Genomic DNA, 18,180 nt, shown 5'->3' with positions numbered 1-18,180 from the left:
ACTGACTTGAAAGCATTTTGGGGCATTGCATTTGAACTTGCATTGTACAGCTTTAAATGTGCATTAAATCAAAGCAATTAACAGCTTTACCTTCACTTAACTTTAAAGACTTCGATTTAAATTCAGCAATTATTTTGCATTTTATTTACGTAGGATAAAAATGGGAAAAATTCGACGAACTAACATTGCTTATTATGTTTGCTTCTCTGTTACATCATTTAAATGATTTCATTTTCACACTTTAAGATCTAAAACGCAACAACAATACTCTCAGTATTACATAAACTATATCCATTATACATTGTATATATAAACATTAATAGCTAAACAAAAACGTTTATAGGAATGGAATTGAACAAATACTCCTTTGTTCGCAGGACTTTTTCTGTGTGTTCGATAGGGATTGCAAAAAGCTAAGGAAACTGAATTGAATTATTAGCTGCACACCCAAAATAGGCATGGTCTCACAAATTCTCTAAGATATAACCAAGCTATTTCCTCAAAAAGTTTCATATAATATCAATCATCCATGCTGGGCTCACGCAAGCCATCCGAATGCATTTTCTTGCCCGCGATTTCCAACATTGCTCGATCTTCCAAATTGCCATCCAGCACCGAACGTTTCTGAGGGTTAAAGATATTATGATTAAATATTTAATCTAACATATAGAGTTACATTGCACATACTTGACCCTCGCCTTCTTCGTCTTCATCTTTAACTGGTAAATCTCCCACGGCCCAAACTTCCATGTTTCGTATTTTGAATTGCTTTCGTTTACTTTGGTGAGATAAATAATGGTTTAAATTAATGTTCAGTTGAAATACAGAGGGCAGAGGTCTGTAGGGTGAGACACTTATGTGTCCAACTAACATAAAGTCCCAGCCCACATACCTCCCTCTCGTATAAGAAGATGACTAAGCTTAAATTCACACTCACCTCAACTGCACGTAGTCACGATATGTAGTGCAGCTTTCAACGCTCTGTCCATCGCCGAAACTGCAGTCAATCCAAAGGCCCCAAAAATCAAACTGACCGCCCATGCCCTGTTTACGAAATATAAACATTTAGCGGAGCAATCAATCAATTATCCATAAACATTACTCACCAGGCCATTCGGCATGGTCTGCTGATTCAAATTCAAATACTGATAGTGATTGTTATAAGTTGTGGCCGAAAAGCACCGCATGGCAGGGCTTAAGGTGTAGAGCAATGAGCTGTCATCGCCGCCAAATTGTGGTTTCACTGACCAGGATTCGGACGCGTAGCCGCCAAATATGTACTGATCCTCGTCCTCAATAAAGAACAACGTGGGTCCTTTATCCAAGACCTTTCCCAGCATCGTCGAGAAGCTTTCTCCGTTGATTTTCGATGAGAATAGAAAGCGCCATTTGTGCCGATGCTCGCGGGGCAACTGAGCATTAATGTACAACACGTGAGGTAATTCGATGATTGGGCGATAATGACTATTTTGCGGAGCATCTGGAAAAGAAGGAACCAATTTTAATGGATTTTCCTTTAAGAATGACTGCTAGTCCTACCACACAATGCTGGCAGGATTGGAATTTCCATTTCCTTGATTATGTTGCGTTTGCTGCCACCATGGCGACAATACAGCTGGCTGAAGACCTCGCGCCAAATCTGCAGAAACTGCGGAGTGACGTGCAGCCAGCGTTCCAGGGCATCATTCGGCATGGTGTGCTCCAGCTCCTTGCCCAGATTTCTCATCAGACCCTTGGCAAAGGTGGCGGCGGATCTCTCCGTGGTGTTGAAGCCCAGCTCATGCCACTCCTTGATGCCAGAGTTCTTCGCTGTGCTCTCCAAGTGCACGTAGCTCTTAATCACCGAGTAGATGTACTGGGGGATAATTAAATGCATTAGTTTGCGAGCAATAGAAATGCAAATTAAATTAACAGATTGTTCATATGACAGCTAAGTTTTCAGGAATGTGTAGACGCTCTTTTAGGATAAACACAAATTTGATGCTAAACACAATTCAATAACAAACATGGTAGGAATATTAATGTGGCTCGGCTGACAGAAGTCATAAATATTATTTCCGCGATATTGTTTGATGTATGTATGTACAATTATTTATGAACTCACCTGCTCCAATTGCTTGCTGTTGAAGGTGTCATTACCACTTCTCTCCATCGAGCCCAAGAGCATTTGCATTTTCTGATCAATAGTGCCGCGTTCCATGATGTAGTAGGGCTCCCCGAATTTCTTCAGCTGAATGTTGACACATTGCTGACCTGGCTTCGTGGGCGTGAATAGATACTGAGCCGTACTTTCGGCCAGCGATCGTTCGATGGTTTGCGACCAAGTTTCCTGTTTTCAAAACAAAACAAAACAAAACAAAACAACAAATATATTGTATGTACATAAACAAAATGCGCACCGGATACGTGAACATAATTTTCCCGCTGCTGTCAGCAAATTCTTGCAGGGAGCGAAGGTCTGGGAAGCGCTGACACAGATTAACCCATTGAGAATCATAATTATGTGCTCGATTCAAAACAAAGTCTTCTTTCGAGTAGCGTACACATAAATAAAGCTAACACGTAGTTAAAGTTTCCCCAATCAGAGAGTTTCCGTTTAAATTAGTTCAAATGAATGCAAGTCTCATAATTTCCTCATACCAAAAGTCACCTATTTTCACATGCTATGCTGCAAACGGGTTAAGCATATGGTTTATTTTTAATTCAATTGGACGCGGCCCTAATTGACGACCCCAGTCATTGAAATCACGACTAATTCGTTAGCAAGCAAATGCAACAAAGCAAAAGACAAACAACGAAATGCGGCAGCAAACAAATTAGACAAATTATGGACACGTTCGCACTCGCCCAGGAATTATCAATTCGAAACTGATAACGCACGAGGTAAAGATATCGCACTTCGGCATACCCTAGGGTATGCACTGATGGTGATAATCAAACAGGAGCTATAAATAGATGTTAATAACATAGGAAATCATCTGGTTACAAACAAACATTTTTTGAGTGCTTGCATTTCCGTCATCTGTGCTGCGCTGCGATAAAAATAAAACACAAATCTGGGGCCTTGAACCCGCATCGGAAAAATTACAACACAAAATTTGTGTGATCAGATTGTTTCAACTTTGAAAAGCCAGCCATTTAATCTTGATAAAAATGGTTAAGTAGATGGATCATATTACTTGTCACACATGTTGGAAAGCAGGTTTAAAAATATTTATATTTTTTAAAATATTTAATTATATCAGCTTTCTGTATAACTCGAAAAAAGTCTAGCTTAGCTCTGCAAATCGTAAAAACTGCGTTAAAATGGAGTCAAAAAGTATTCAACTTTTATATAACAAAACCGGAATTAAGTTGAAACTTACTTACTTATATAAGTAAGTTTTGTTTTACCAAAATTTCCTTTCATGTTTAATCCCTATAAACGAAGTTAGGGACAAAGTCGAATCAATGCACTAGAGGATATACCCTTCCTCGTAGAGGATAGCAATCGCAGCAGGTGGATATGTCATGCACTCCGAATGTAGCGATGCGATTTCTCTTCTTTCGCCGCGGAAAGTTCACTCCGCGCGTCCTTGAACTTGCGACCCTGACCCTTCGACCCTTCCGCATTGGCGGAATGCAGTTGGCCATTGATTTTCACAAACGCACACGTGGCACAGCCAGCAACTGGATACACTGGACTTACCACCAATCGGTCTTGGGTCAACTTCTCGAGTGCTCCGCCAGAAGCGTTTTTGTATGCGGACTCCAGCATGCGGAGCTCCTCCGAATTGTAGAGATTGTCCGTATCCCGCTTGCCACTCGCATTCCCCATCTCCGGTGGCGAAATTCAGTTGGCTGATGGCTACGATGGCTGGTAAACAAACGGTGCAGCTGCTGCTGCGGTTGATCGCGGATTTTAATTGAAAATAAAAAACAAACAACACAAGCTGGTGATGGAACTGCACTCGATTGACTGCCATGGGATGCCATCGATAGTTGACGTAGCGGGTACATTTCACGCACCATGCGTGGTTGTTGTCTTTGCTAAGGCAAGTCAATGTATTTGCTAAACGGTTAATGTTAACCGCTAAGCGAATTCCAACAAAGCCAAGCGAATTAAAAGAATTAAAAAGATTTTAAGTCTAAAAAAGCTGTTTTTCTTTTTAAATAAAAATAATCATAAAAGTTTGAACTGAAGACACCTTTGCCTTAGCAAGGCAGTTTCAAAATCATCTCGGTTACCCTAGCAACACGTCGTATTAAATCAATTGACTGGCCCAATAAAGTTCACCCACACAAAAACACCATAAATTCCGATACAAAACCGAAGAAAGCTGGCATACCGACAGATATTTCCGGCATACGCATACGATTGAAATCCGTGACAGGATGATGGCCACCAGCAGCGGAACGTCCCACAATCGGAGTCGAAAGCCCAAGGAGCAGTGCGGCTCCTGTCCCAATAGATTCTCCAAGGATAAGCGCCAGGCTGCCGCCGAGGACTCGGACACCACGGAGGTGGAATCGTCCACGGACGAGGAGGAGCGCTGGAAGGAAGTGGCGCGAGCTGCTGAAATTCCGGCTGACTATTATAATATCCAGAAACTGGTGAAGTACATAAAGGCGGGCAATCAGACAGCCACTATAGTATCGTTGTGCTGCCTGAAGGACTACGATCTGAGCACCCAGATCAATCAGTTCGCCATCTCGGACATCGGCGGCCTCGATGTCCTGGTGAACATCCTGGAGTGCAGCGACACCAAGTGCTGTTTGGGCGCCCTCACCGTTCTCTCGGATATCACACTGAACATTGACATTCGAAAGACCATCGTCGACTTGGATGGCATACCGCTGATTGTGGACATCCTGAACTCGTCCATGAAGGACCTGAAGACCATGGCCGCCGAAACACTGGCCAATGTGTGCAAGGTGCGCCTGGCCAGGAAGTATGTGCGCACCTGCGGCGGAATTCCCAAGCTGGTGGATCTCATCGACATCAAGTTGAGGTGGGTTTGGCAATGCATCTTGTGATTTTAATCCTTGAAAACACTTTGAATACTTTTTAGCATTTTGAAGACGCCTCGTGACCAACTGAGTGCAGATGATCTGGAATCGCTGGACATGACACGCGCTGGAGCCCGAGCCCTCTTCAGCTTGGCCGATTCCAAGCACAACATGGAGCAGATGCGCAAGAGTGGCATAGTTCCATTGATGGCACAGCTGCTTAAGTCCTGCCACATCGATGTGGTCATTCCCATCATGGGCACCGTTCGCAAGTGCTCGTCGGAGCCCAAGTTCCAACTGGCCATCACCACTGAGGGCATGATTCCCGACATTGTGAGCCATCTGAGTTCCGAAAATACCGAGCTCAAGATGGAGGGCAGCACAGCGATCTACAAGTGCGCCTTCGATGGCAACACCAGGGAGCTGGTGAGGGAGGCTGGCGGCCTGGAGCCCCTGGTGACCATCATCAAGGACAAGAACATTAGGGACAACAAGCCTTTGCTGAGAGGCGCCACTGGTGCGATTTGGATGTGTGCCGTCACCGATGCGAATGTCAAGGTTCTGGACCAGCTGAGAACGGTCAATCACCTGGTGGCCCTGCTGAATGATGAGTGTGACGAGGTGCTGACCAATGTGACTGGCGCTTTGTCCGAGTGCGTGAGGTTCCAGAGCAATAGGGAGCATTTGCGTCAAGCTGGCGGATTACCAGCAATGGTTTCCCTGCTCAACAGCTCCCACGCCCCGCTCCTCGAAAATCTGGCCAAGGGCTTGAAGGAGTGCGCCGAGGATCCGGAGAGCATGAGGATCCTGGAGGAACTGGACGCGGTCAGGCTGATATGGTCGCTACTGAAGAACCCCACCACCAGAGTTCAGGCCCATGCCGCCTACGCCATATGTCCCTGTGTGCGGAATGCCAACGATTCCGCTGAATTGGTCAGGAGCTTGGTTGGCGCCATGGAACTGGTGGTGGGTCTGCTGAAGTCCAAGGACATCATGGTTTTGTCCGCCGTCTGTGCTGCCATTGCAACGATTGCCCAGGATCAAACCAATCTAGCCATCCTAACCGACCTGAAGGTCATCTACAAGCTGGCCGATCTCGTCCAGACCACTGATGACCTACTTCGCATGAACTTGGCCGCTGCAGTGGCCGCCTGTGCCTGCTTTGGCAATAATACGGAGGAGCTGGGACGCCTGCGCACTGTCACTCCGATTGTCACCTACATGACCAGCGACAATCCCTTGGTGCACCGCAGCACGGCCATGGCGCTGGAGAAGCTATCGATGGATCCGCAGAACTGCATCACCATGCATCAGGTGCGTTTCTCTCCTCTTACTAATCAGATGAAGTCACTTATCTCACTTTTATCTCACTTCAGAGTGGAGTGGTGCCCTTCCTGCTGGAGTGCATTGGGTCCACCAACAAGGAGCTGCAGCTGGCCGCCGCTGGATGCCTGAGGAATATCCGAGAACTGGCCTTGCGCGCCGAGGAGTATCTGCTTAAAATCGACGATGACTAGCTTCCTGTTTTTTTCTGTGTTAAGTTAGTTAATTGGATTTGACAAAATACACGAGTATGCTGCTACCAATTAGAATCCAAACTAGCAGTTAAAAAAGGGAAATTTGATAACAGGAAAAGCTTTATTATTTTCCATGACGATAACACCTAGCTATATACTCATACTTGTCGCTACATAATTTGACTAACTAAGCTCGACCCATCTAGTAACTGGCGTTGCTGCCCCTGGTGGAAATGCTCATCCGTCGCTCCACGCGATTCGTGTGCGGCAGTAGACAGCCCGGCGGTGGATAGCGCCATCTCCGTGGTCGGGACAATAGGGTTCCATCCGTGGAAGCTCTACTCCGGAAGGGGGCATCGATGTCGCTGCGCGCGCTGCTCAAACTGCTGCTGGCAATCTCATCCGTGGACTCCGTGTGATCGCCATTGCTCTCCTCCAAGCAGGCGCTACCGATGACCAGAAAGGAATGTCGACCCACGCCCAGCGAGGAGGCATCGTAGAAGGAACAGGAGCCCGAATCGGGTGTGAGGATGCCATCCGTGTTGGCCACGTCGCTGGTGGAGCGCTTGAGCTTGGGGAATTTGCTGAAGACTCGCCAGAAGCGAAAGACGTCGCGAAAAACATTCTGCACCTGGTTGGGATAAGTGAATAAGCAAATTGTTTATGAGTTTATGAGGTGTCATGTGATGGAAACGGGAACTCAAATTTGTCAGACAAAAGTTCATTTTATCTTTGGCTCTAGCAAAAGTTAATTTTAACTTTAACTTTAGCCTTAAGCTTAATTTTAGCCTTAGCTCAAAGAACAAATTATACATTTTAGTGTATGAATAAAGGAACCCCTTCTAACTTTGTTTGTGGAACTTGTAACTAAGTAACGCTGTACTGTGGCCACTTCCAAGTTAAATTTATCTATATTTGAATATACTTCTCTTCTTACTTGATCCACGCTCTCCCTGACGGAAATCTCGTGGAAACAGGCGCAGGATAACTCCCTAAAACGCCGCTGACCCTCCTCCAAGCTGACCATTCGATCGCCCGGCTGATCCGTCTTATTGCCCACTAATATGACGGGAATATCCAGTGTGTATTCCTGCAAAGTAAATGATATAAATGTATATAAGATGTATTAGGTGGTTGAAAACAAAGGGATTTACTTACTTTAGTGGACGAGCCCAGTTTGCGTCTTCGTTTGTTGTAGTTGATGAGGAACTTCAGGCGACTGCACTCATCGAAGGAACACTTGTCTGTGATGGAGTACATGAGGATAAATGCGTCTGCCCAGCGGATATTGGACTCCAGACTGACTCCATCTAGTTCCTACAACAGCAGGTCTTTAAAGTCTTCCAAAATTGTACATTCAATTAAAGAAAACCCACTTGCAGCTGACCGGTGGCGTCCAGAATGTCAAACTGAATCTGCTCCTTGTCCAGCGTGGTTTGGCAGGTGTAAATCTTCTCCAGGTTGGGATCATACTCGCCAATGAAGCGACGGGTAATAAAACGCACCACCATGGCTAAGTGGGAGAAATGGGTGGAGTCCCTTCAGTTTGGGTTCCCATTTTCTGGGCTTCGGGCGGACAACTCACCCGTTTTTCCCACACCACTTTGGCCCAGGACCATAACCTTCAGAGTCTTTTGTTTATTGGTATGCAGACCCAACTTGACCAGCGATGACTTTGGCGAGGTGGCATTCATGGCAGATACCAGGGGCAATTGTCTGAAAATGTAATATAAATCTTTAGAAACTGGGAAACGTGGTCTCCAATAAGACTTACACATACCCATCTAATAACTTACACTAATAATTCTTATGCTAATAATTACGTATACTCATAAATTGATTTGGGCGAAAGGAATTTCAAGAACTAGACAATTTCTAAAATCTGTAAAAATATTTTTAAATATATTTCAGAACATTGTGTCTGTTTGATGGTGAGTATTTATGCTTATTTTAAGAAATTAAAATTACACGAAGTAATATAATATAATAGTAATATAATATCCTTTTTACAAATCCTAGGGTATATGCATCTTCTGTTTTTGGATGTTAAGGTCTCGTATTTCCGAGACAATATGTCTGCTGGGAATGAGTGACACGACCTTTGTTGCCCCCGGATTCCTGATGCTGTTGTGGCTGACTCCAGTTCTCTTTTACCCGCGTCAAAATATCCAGACACTTAGGAATGGAACTTTACCACGTCGTTATCTAATTTCGACCACCGATTTCCAGCCAAATTGCAAAGCTTTGTCGCATAAAACCAGAGAAGGACAGCCCTACTCACACTTGGAAATTAAATTCAAAAATAACAGCATAATAAATTAAGCTTAAATGGGAATAAAAACACATTAAGCTTCTTTCTGATAGGGGGTTGTGAACTACTTTTTTTCGTATTAAATGAACATTCTAATTTTATACGAAAATGTGTTGCTTTATTTTTGGCTCACTTCGAATGCACTTTGCGGTTGAATTTAAGCACACTGAAAAAAATGAGGGCAAACTCAATAAATTTTTAGTCTGTTCTGTGACAAAACTATTATTGCTACTAGTTGTATCCAAAGGTTTGGCAAAGTGTTGCATTCTCGAAGCGCAGCAGGAACACTCAACAAAAGATGCTCGACTTGTGTGTTTTTTACGGCCACCCATGGACTTACACATACATATATACATATGTGGGTGGGCAAGTGGGTGTTGCGGTGTTGGGGCATTTGTGCTTTTGATAAGGTCAACAATGTCAGACTACCGACAACTATGAAACATTTATTGGACACTTTCTGCGTTGTCCTCCAGCGGCAATCGCAGTCGCAGTCGCAGACGAAATGGAAAGAAGCAGGAGAAGGCGATGTCCTTGGGCATTGTCATGGTCATTATTACGAATGATAAGGACACGCCCCGTCAGCCGATTAGCGCAGGATGTCAAAGGATATCGAAATACGGCACAACTAGCAAAATAAAAAACATTTGCCGAAGGACGCGCGCAACAAGTGACGACAATCAAATATCAATTATCTCTTGTTCATTTTGTATCCTTGTATTCTTCAATTCCGGATATCAATGTGTCCACGTGTGAGCATATGTGTTATTTAGGGATATATTTCATCGCGCGTTAATGAATTGCTGCAGATAAATAGTTGCTGATTAAAAACGAATGGCATTCATATGAGTGTTTGATTAGCTATCTTATATAATGAAGCATAGCCTGTTTAGGGATAGAAGTAATTTGTAAAAATACTAATATTCAGTATTAATCAATTTACATCAAACGCAAAGTTCGGAATGAAATGAGTTCTGAGAACTTCAAGCTTCAATGAATGTCTTCTCTTGATTTCATTTGCCAGTTTAATTACATTCTGAAATTCAAACTAATTTTCGTTTAAAGAGCAAAGGCACAAGTGTTAGGATTTCCCCATCGAGCTATTGAATTGTAGCACATTCTTGGGCAAAGTGAAACAAATGTGCTCGACGGCACAGCCAGGATGATGGCTGTGAACTAAGTCCAGCTTACCTCACCTCATCTGAAAACCAGCCCACACCATTGCTGAGTTTCCAACGCTGCAAGATGTGCTGCGTAGATTTTAATTAGTTGGATTTCAAACTCAAACACTCTACGGTGCGTGCCTAATGAAGCGTTTTCCCGCTTTCCTGTTTTCCTGGCTTTAGCTGAATCTACGATTCCTTCAGCCAGATGCCGCATCACCAACAACAACCATCATGGCGTATACGTAATACCCAGCATCAAGTGGTTTTTGGGTGCAGACTTAAGCCGATGAAAGAAAGACGAAAAGTTTTGTCTGTAGCCAGACGGTTTTAATTCGCAGCAGAACGCAACTTTTTTGGCTCCCTGCTAATTCGTATTTAATTATACATTTCCGGTGAAGTTCACACAAAAGGCTGTCTCGCCGTCATGTTTTGGTTTTCACACGCCCGAAAGTATGCGATGGCAAGCAAGAATTTGTATTATTATGCCACATTTTCTATTCACTTTTTATTGCGCAGGAAATCTTGCGAAACTGAAAGGGACGCTGGCGAGGTCCTTGAACAGGAGATGAATTGTGGAATTGGAGCAAGGTGTAAGCTGGCCAAGCGAAACACTAATGAGTTTCCAGGAATTTTCACAAGAAGTGCTTAAGGGTATTCGCTTTGTTACATCAGCGGTGGCCAATAAATCAAATCAAACGTAAACGATTGGTTTCCAAAGCAATGTTTTCAAAAGCTGCGCTCTGATCAAAATAAATAAAGAAGTGTTGGCGGTCGCACAAGCAACAAGTGCTTTTTATTAGTCGGATAATTAAGTGTGAAGTTGGGACTATTTTCGTAACTGTATTTAGATCTTAAAATTACATGATGAGAGGTTTAAGTTGAATCTGTGAAAATAGCCTGGACAAAAACTGCATTAAGATCTTAAAATTACATATTAAAAGGTTGAGTTTAATCTAAGAAAATAGTATTTAGATTTTAGGGTTTAAATTTAATCTATGAAAATAGGACAAAAACTGTTTTTAGATCTTCACATTACATCATAAGAGCTTAAATTTAATGTGTGAAAATATTCTGGATAATGACCGTAGTTCTTTTTCTATATGAAATGAAATAACTAAAAATATAATGTCCCTCTATACTTTTAATGCGATTTTAGCATATCTTCTAGATTATAGATTATTTAAGCGAATGAAATTAAAATATAAAAATAAACCAATAATTAATAAACCAATCGGCTTAATTAATAAAGCAACAAAAGATAAATCTATTGGATAATGTGACATATTTCTTAGCTGCCAAAATGAATCTGACACTTGCGTAGTTATTTTCACGCAACAAAGGAACAATATATTATATGTGGCAGCTTATCTTTGATCGTCCAGAAAATCAGCCCCAAAACCCATCGACGAGTGCCCCATATGTCAGGTGATGACAGGACTCGCAGGTCAGAATTGCCAGGACGTCGACCGGACCTTGGCAAAGGCAATGAAAATGGAAACCCCACCAGCAAAGAAATGAGATGAGTTGGGGCTGGGGCTGTTGACCTGGTTGTTATGTTTACCAACACATGCCGCTCGCTATTGCGCACCTAAAATCCATACGTAATTCCACAGCCAGACTCTACAGTTTTCCACCCGATTTTCAACACTCTTCCCCCCTTGACCGCCCTTGTACCCCATTATTTGGGGGCAGTTGTAGTTGTCATCAGCCGAAAGTTCATGTTGATTTGGTTGATGAGGATGATTATGCCGCTTGGAGTTCCACAGAAAACAAATCAAGCTGCCCAGCCAACAAGTGGTTGTTCAGGAAATAAGGTGGTTGGGGGGTGGTGTCGAGTGGGTTGTCATAGTGCCCACAACCAGTCCACTTCCAGCTAAGGCTAAGGTCATGGGAAGTGCGCCACTTGCCATCCTACCCATTGTTGATGATGACTGGAGTTGCCCACTCCACTCCACGTCGTCTCGATGCCCCTGCCCAAACCACTTTTTCCGTGTTTTTTGCTTGTCATTTCATTTCGGTATCGAGCAGCCAGTTAACATTAACAAAATGAGCACACAAAGAAAAATTATTTAAAGTAAAAGATGGAAAATTAATAATAATAATTCAAACAGATACACTTTTGATGTGAAATGTATTTTTAAGAGGCTATGTTAGGTTATTTACTGAATTAAATTTATTTGAAAATCAAGAACAGTAGAAATGTGTGAACTGATAACTACAAATAGTTAAATAAATATTTTATTCCATTCCAACTTGTTGTTACTTTGTTGTTGTGCAATTTTCTTTCACTGTGCAATAACAGCGAATGTTGCCATTGGTTTTTCTCTCACTCAGTTTGTTTCGCTGCGCGGCCCTGAAATTGAAAATGCGTAAAATTGTCGAAGTTGGCGGTCAACTTCCCCACATAAGTATTCACCTTGAGTGGAGCTTAAATGTGTATAAAAATAAATCTACGCAAAGAAATTCTTTTCTCTCTTTTCTTAGGCAGCCATAGTCACAGACAGTGGCAAACCAGCCTCATAAATACAAGTCAAGCGTCATAAATGTTATTTTAGTTAGGCTCACACGGCTGATTTTTTGTTGACTAAGCACTAAGCACTTAAGTAAACATAGACACGGTTCGTTTTTACCAGGAAAAAGGGGGAAACCAACAAGCTAAAAAAGGGTAAAAGGATAACAGGGAAATGGGATGAAGGACAAATACTAAACTTTAAGGCCGTTTGATATATGAGATGCTGGTAAAGTCGGTAGGAGTTTTGAAAGAGCTAAAACTTTAATCACAATTTAATGAGCAAGCCAAGCTAAATTTTAACAAAATAATTGCTATTTCTAAGAGTGGTGGTAAATGTATCTTCAAGCTGGTCCATTAAAGTAACCTCTTATGTTTGGGCTTAAAACACCACCCATTGCATAGAATTAATATCAAATATGACCGGCTTTTATCTGCTTATTTCCATTCCAATATAAATTGGTTTTCCTCATAAATATCAATGGAATTTATGAGGACGCACGACGAGCCCACAAATTGAAAAAGTCGCCTCAGTCTCAGACATTCCTTGCCACATTTGCCACTTGTCGTAGGCCGAGATGCAAAATATCAATAACTCAGGGCGCCCCATAACATGTTATAACCCATCCCATATACCCCATCTCCCATCCAGCAACTTGATTCCAGCTTTCTGGTCTTTATGATCCCCATCCTCATAAAATTCCCATGCACTTGTCGTACCCACTCATTGTGCCAGTTGTTCGGAACGATGAATTACATGCGATACCCTAGATGTAAATGGCGCTATTGGTCCTGGGAATGGCTTGCCACAGCTAGTTCAAAGTGTAAGTTCAAGTTCGACTAGATTATGTTAGGCTATATATTAGACTGAGTAGCCTACACTTTGAAGGTAAAGATATTTCTTAAGATATAACAAATATTTTCCAAATATTGTAAGGAACACACGGTATCTTATCATCAACTTCTCATAAAGAACCAATAGTTTCAGAAATGACTTCAAATAATCATTAAAAAAAACTCTATTCGAAAACATTTAACTCCTGTTACTGTTAACATATTATGTTTGACACAGGGTATCTGATAGCTCGTTGCACTGAGCAATAATTCCCCGATTATATTATTTTGCGGCCATGGCGTTTGTCATCGTTTGCTACTGTCTCTCGAGTCGCTCGAGTCTGCGGTCTTCAGGCAATAAAACGCTTTTGTTTGTGGCTCTATGCCCCACCCCCACACATTACCACAAAGTAAGGGGCAGATATCGGGCACTATTAACTATTCACTTTGTGAGGATGGGAGGTGTGGCAGGTGTGGAAGGTGTAGTAGGTGTGGCTGGTGTGGCAGTTGGCGGGGCTAGGTGCTAAGACCCCTGATTATGTTTTGTTGATATAATAAATCTTGCTGCGCCGTAAACACCTCTTCCTGACCCGACGCCCAAATGAGATTTCAGATAACGCATGGTGGACGTTCGAATAGAATAGCATTTGCATTTCACTTTTGCACAGACAAGCTGGCGACCTTGCCGCCAAATTTAAAACATATCAAACAAGCAAATCAAAAACAGACATGTGCAAGATGGAGAGGCGCACCGCAATTTGTTTTATTTCGAAAAACCATTTCAAAGTCAAACAGTTTTGCACAAGACTCTATTTTTTTTTTGGCGGAAGTAGCAGCAAGCAAAGCCAATTAAAATGATTTACAAATCAAGAGAATCGAGAAATATACGTGCAGAAAGCCATCAGGTGAAAAGTTATCGTTTATTCCGAGTTTATATCAAGTCAAGGTCGACTGGAGCAGCAAATATAATCGAGCATGGGCGGAACCAAAGTGTCTTTCAAATAAACAATAATATGTTTAAAATTTAATTTAATTTAAGTTTCTTATTCCAATTAACACAAGAACTTTAATAAATATTCCCCACAAAAACAAACTTTTCTACGCCTCTGCGCCACACATTTATGTTTATAAATTCAACATGAACTAGAAATAAACCAAACATTTTTACTTTTGATTTAATTTATTGTGTATTTTTGAAATGCTCCGTATGGAACACTTTTGAAACAAAGTTTCCACCGTTTTATTGCCATAAATTTGGTATTTTTATTTAGTTGTAAAAGCTATTATGTATACGCACCGTTGGGCGAAACAAGTTTTTGTTTTCCTCAAAACTGTATTGTTTTGTTGTGCTAGATTTTCATGTTGTATTCGAATGTATTTCACGACACGCACAGCTTTAAATTGGCTTATAATAATTTTTTATATATATTTATGCTTTTATGTTAGGAACATTAAGTATACACACTGATTTAAATAATTTCTAAAATTTATTAATTACTCAAAAAAAATTCGAAATCTTTACGTTGTAAACATGTATATTTGACGAAAGTTAGTTGGTTTATCCTTTGTACTTTTTGAGGATTTTTTAATAGTTTAAATATTTAAAAACACCTTTGGATAATTTGTTACAAGTCCATTTATCTTTAAGTCTACTGTATTATATAATTACTTTATTATATTATTTATTTCCGTTTATTGTTATCATGTTTATACAGTCGTAAAATATTATTTTGGCATTTGTAGCATACTTGAAAAATATTGTTTCATGTTATTCGATTTGTTATTTTGGCGAGTTGTTGACACTTCAGCTTCCTGATTGCGATTAAGCCGCTGGCTCGCAGCAATTATGCTTTTATATATCCAACTAGCACCGCCGCCGATGCCGATGCCATCGAAGTGGCTTTATTGCGACGCAGTGCCGACCGATGCGTTGCCATTGTAAGGCAATCAAAAAAACAACACCACCACCCACTTTTCCACTTTTCCGCCGCCTTGCCACCTTCGCGGCGGTGTCGTCAAAGTGCTGGCGATGTGTGGACCAATGTAAAATGCAAAAGAGTTCGCAAAGGAGGTCCACTACATCCAATATCCACGTCCACCCACCGCCACGCGTTTCCAGACCGGTATCCCCATGTGCGGCACAATCCTCGACCGAAGCTTTTGCTTTTCCGTGAATGAATGAATCTTGTGGCGCGCGCCAAACACACAAATGTTGCCAGCAACTTGCTGTGATGCCAGACACATATGTTGCCAGCTGCCATGTTGCTAGCGCAAACAAATTACAAGTCAATAAAAAAACTTATGGGTAATGGTACATTTTAATAATTAACTCAGAAATAAGCACTCAAAAGTGAGTTCAATTTTCTTTGCTCTTGCCTTTGGCAGCATTTGCCACTTGAGCCGGAGATTTCAAAGAGCCAATTTAAAGCCGGAAGTGTCAAAGACGCAATTATTTGCCAACCGGATGGTTTCATAAACTGTAAATTGTATTTTTAAAATAATTTCACCTGACTTTTCGTTGGCAATAATGTATTTTTATCAAACACATCACAAATGCTTACTTACCAGCGGGTTATTCGATTTTCTATGTCAGTTTCAGTCCGCATTTTACATTGCGCTTTGCAGTTTACTCTCAATTTAATAATAATCCATCAGCCAACCTTCAAATCTCAAAGCTGGAACGACATTCCTCCTTGGCAAAAAAACAAATGGAATTAAAAATACTATTTTCATTAAACCAAGCTGTATAATTATGACATATGCTGTGTGCATTGTTTCAAAGACTGCAAATATCCTTCAAATCTCAGCAGTGCATTTTGCTTTACTACTTCTGGCAACTCCATTAAAAGAATTTCAAACCCAAGGTTATTGAAAAGTTAGTCAACAGTTTCAGTAGCAGTAAATCATATTAAAAAATGAAAATAACGAATATACATATGTGGCCCACAAGGAGGCCTATTCCTGTTGCCACACTCCCACTCCCGATTGAATTTTGTTTTCTGGCCAGCTGACTTTCACTTAACATTATGAACGAGGAACCAAACAAACAGAAAAACAAAAGCAGACAAGTATGCAAACACTTTCCATGTAATTGGCAATAGACCATGCCCTAATGCTACGCCAAACACAACGCCCACACACAACCGGTGCTGAAAATGTTTACACGCCTTGCCAAGCGGAGGAACCCCCATCCTTACATCCAAATCACCCCCCCCCCCTGCAGGCAGTACATAGAGCCCCAAATCCCCACCTTCTTATCGGTGTGCATGGGGCATGTGGCAACCTGTTGACATCGAAACGCCGCGTTGCACGTAAACTAATTGCTTCTGACAGAGGCAACAGGTTGAGTTTAGCCAGCCGAGTTAAACATTAATTTTTACCAATGTACCAATGTACGCTCGACTGCCCCGGGCTCCAATGCCCACGCCCTTTGACCCCCAACACCGATTTTAGGCTGATTTATGTGTCCACCCTGAAAACCCTTTGCCCCGCGACCTTTCAACCTTAACCCCATCCGCACGTCGAGCCTACCTGTCACTTTGCATTCTCGTTGTTTACGTGTTAAGGACGAAAAGGTGTTGTTGTTTATCATACCCCTACCTACTTCTATCTACAACTATCTTAGGCAGGTAAATAGCTTTAAAGGTGGAGGTATACTTTATCTTGATTATGTTAATTCGTGTTTACCAAGAGCATATTTACTGTGAAACCGTGTGGAAATCAGACGGAATATTTTCCGATCAGCTGTCTCCAGTTTAAATCATCTAATTACAATTTTAAATAAAGTTGGGAGCTATTTACAATAAACAACTTATGAAATGTAGAGAAAACAATATTATAATGTATGATTTATTTATTGGTAACGAATCTTGAAGATTTTCGACTACAAAGTTTTTATACTCAAGAAAAGGAATTTAATTAATAATAAATACATTATTTAATAATAATAAAACTTATAAATATCTTGGAAAAATTTAACTTAAGGTAATATTTTATATATACAATAATAAGAAAAGAAAAGAAAAGGCAAAGTGTTCTACATTTCAGTTTATTTTTAAGCTACTTTTCGTTTAGCAGAAGCACACTGTGCCTACTTTCAGCTAATTCATTTTCCCTTCCCCTTTCGCAATTTTTTTCAAAAATCTATTTCTGTAGGCCCATATATCTTCCCCACCCCGTCAATATTAGCCACCTTATGAGTTGATTCAGCAAACTTGATCGTAGAGCTTCTACGAAAGCTTTTCTAGCCAAACAAAACAACATTTTAAAACGAAGAAAACAAAATTAATTCTATCGCTTGCAAAATATTTACCAAAAACTGGCAATCAAAGCCAATTGACAGTTTTTCAGTTGAAAAAAAAGCCAAATTAAGCTTGTGACTGATCAAAAAGTGCGATTCTTTGGAAAAGTGAGTGGGAAAACTAAACAAAAATGTAAAAATATGTTGCTTATCCACTTTTCAAGAGGGAAGGAGACAAGGGGTTTCCCACACACTTGTTTACCAAGTGAAAATTAGTGGTCTCCCAATTAAATCGAAATTAGCAACCAGATTAAATCGACAGCTGCCGATGGCTCTCCATTGAGGGGCTCCAACTCCATCGAATTTGTTTATGTTTAATATGAGAGGGCTGTCTGCTGCCGAACCCACTTCAATTTGGTCTGTCTAGCTATTCGAATATAAAACAGATAACTATCCATAACAAGAAATGCACTTTTACAAGCTACCAACTTATAAACATAGTAGATACATTTTTATAGCTAAAATATTAAGAACAAACAATCATCTGCTTGGCTCATATATAAGTTATCAAAGAAGGGGCCCTATTTACACTTAAATATTTTTATACATTTTAA

General features: G+C 41.2%; 3 protein-coding genes across 4 annotated transcripts; 1 reads left to right on the top strand and 2 right to left on the bottom strand.

Moving 5' to 3' along the window:
- Window positions 1-115: 115 nt before the first annotated feature.
- LOC120458365 (MTOR-associated protein MEAK7) lies at window positions 116-3,949 on the bottom strand. The gene is made up of 7 exons (XM_039645980.1): window positions 3,689-3,949; window positions 2,105-2,329; window positions 1,540-1,855; window positions 1,107-1,480; window positions 938-1,044; window positions 688-778; window positions 116-624 (listed from the first exon to the last, which is right to left on the bottom strand). Exons 1-7 carry the CDS (start codon window positions 3,815-3,817, stop codon window positions 520-522), a joined length of 1,347 nt encoding a protein of 448 aa, XP_039501914.1. The 5' UTR covers window positions 3,818-3,949; the 3' UTR covers window positions 116-519.
- A 279-nt stretch (window positions 3,950-4,228) lies between these two features.
- On the top strand, window positions 4,229-6,581 carry LOC120458268 (armadillo repeat-containing protein gudu). The gene is made up of 3 exons (XM_039645861.2): window positions 4,229-4,991; window positions 5,052-6,303; window positions 6,366-6,581. Exons 1-3 carry the CDS (start codon window positions 4,375-4,377, stop codon window positions 6,504-6,506), a joined length of 2,010 nt encoding a protein of 669 aa, XP_039501795.1. The 5' UTR covers window positions 4,229-4,374; the 3' UTR covers window positions 6,507-6,581.
- Window positions 6,582-6,608: 27 nt separating this feature from the next.
- LOC120458267 (ras-like protein rasS) lies at window positions 6,609-15,471 on the bottom strand. Of its 2 annotated transcripts, none has more exons than XM_039645860.1 (6): window positions 15,430-15,471; window positions 8,092-8,222; window positions 7,883-8,019; window positions 7,665-7,823; window positions 7,444-7,596; window positions 6,609-7,137 (listed from the first exon to the last, which is right to left on the bottom strand). In XM_039645860.1, exons 2-6 carry the CDS (start codon window positions 8,198-8,200, stop codon window positions 6,709-6,711), a joined length of 987 nt encoding a protein of 328 aa, XP_039501794.1. In that variant the 5' UTR covers window positions 8,201-8,222; window positions 15,430-15,471; the 3' UTR covers window positions 6,609-6,708. The 2 variants fall into 2 exon arrangements, with proteins under 2 accessions (XP_039501794.1, XP_039501792.2); XM_039645858.2 differs by lacking the exon at window positions 15,430-15,471 and adding an exon at window positions 14,624-14,725.
- Window positions 15,472-18,180: the final 2,709 nt, after the last annotated feature.

Source organism: Drosophila santomea, chromosome 2L (assembly GCF_016746245.2).
Source record: "Drosophila santomea strain STO CAGO 1482 chromosome 2L, Prin_Dsan_1.1, whole genome shotgun sequence".
In the NCBI taxonomy this organism is placed as follows: domain Eukaryota; kingdom Metazoa; phylum Arthropoda; class Insecta; order Diptera; family Drosophilidae; genus Drosophila; species Drosophila santomea.
The sequence above is the reverse complement of the archived record's forward strand: the minus strand, read 5'-3'. Positions and strand labels throughout refer to the sequence as shown.

Excerpts from the sequence above, each read along its gene's own strand:
- LOC120458268 (XM_039645861.2), top strand. The coding sequence starts at position 4,375 with ATGATGGCCACCAGCAGCGGAACGTCCCACAATCGGAGTCGAAAGCCC. Across the intron at positions 4,992-5,051 it reads CTCATCGACATCAAGTTGAG|CATTTTGAAGACGCCTCGTG; the intron begins GTGGGTTTGGCA and ends AATACTTTTTAG. Across the intron at positions 6,304-6,365 it reads ACTGCATCACCATGCATCAG|AGTGGAGTGGTGCCCTTCCT; the intron begins GTGCGTTTCTCT and ends ATCTCACTTCAG.
- LOC120458267 (XM_039645860.1), bottom strand. The coding sequence starts at position 8,200 with ATGAATGCCACCTCGCCAAAGTCATCGCTGGTCAAGTTGGGTCTGCAT. Across the intron at positions 7,824-7,882 it reads ACGCCACCGGTCAGCTGCAA|GAACTAGATGGAGTCAGTCT; the intron begins GTGGGTTTTCTT and ends CTGCTGTTGTAG. Across the intron at positions 7,138-7,443 it reads TCAGGGAGAGCGTGGATCAA|GTGCAGAATGTTTTTCGCGA; the intron begins GTAAGAAGAGAA and ends TATCCCAACCAG.
- LOC120458365 (XM_039645980.1), bottom strand. The coding sequence starts at position 3,817 with ATGGGGAATGCGAGTGGCAAGCGGGATACGGACAATCTCTACAATTCG. Across the intron at positions 1,856-2,104 it reads ACAGCAAGCAATTGGAGCAG|TACATCTACTCGGTGATTAA; the intron begins GTGAGTTCATAA and ends ATTATCCCCCAG. Across the intron at positions 625-687 it reads ACGAAGAAGGCGAGGGTCAA|AAACGTTCGGTGCTGGATGG; the intron begins GTATGTGCAATG and ends TTTAACCCTCAG.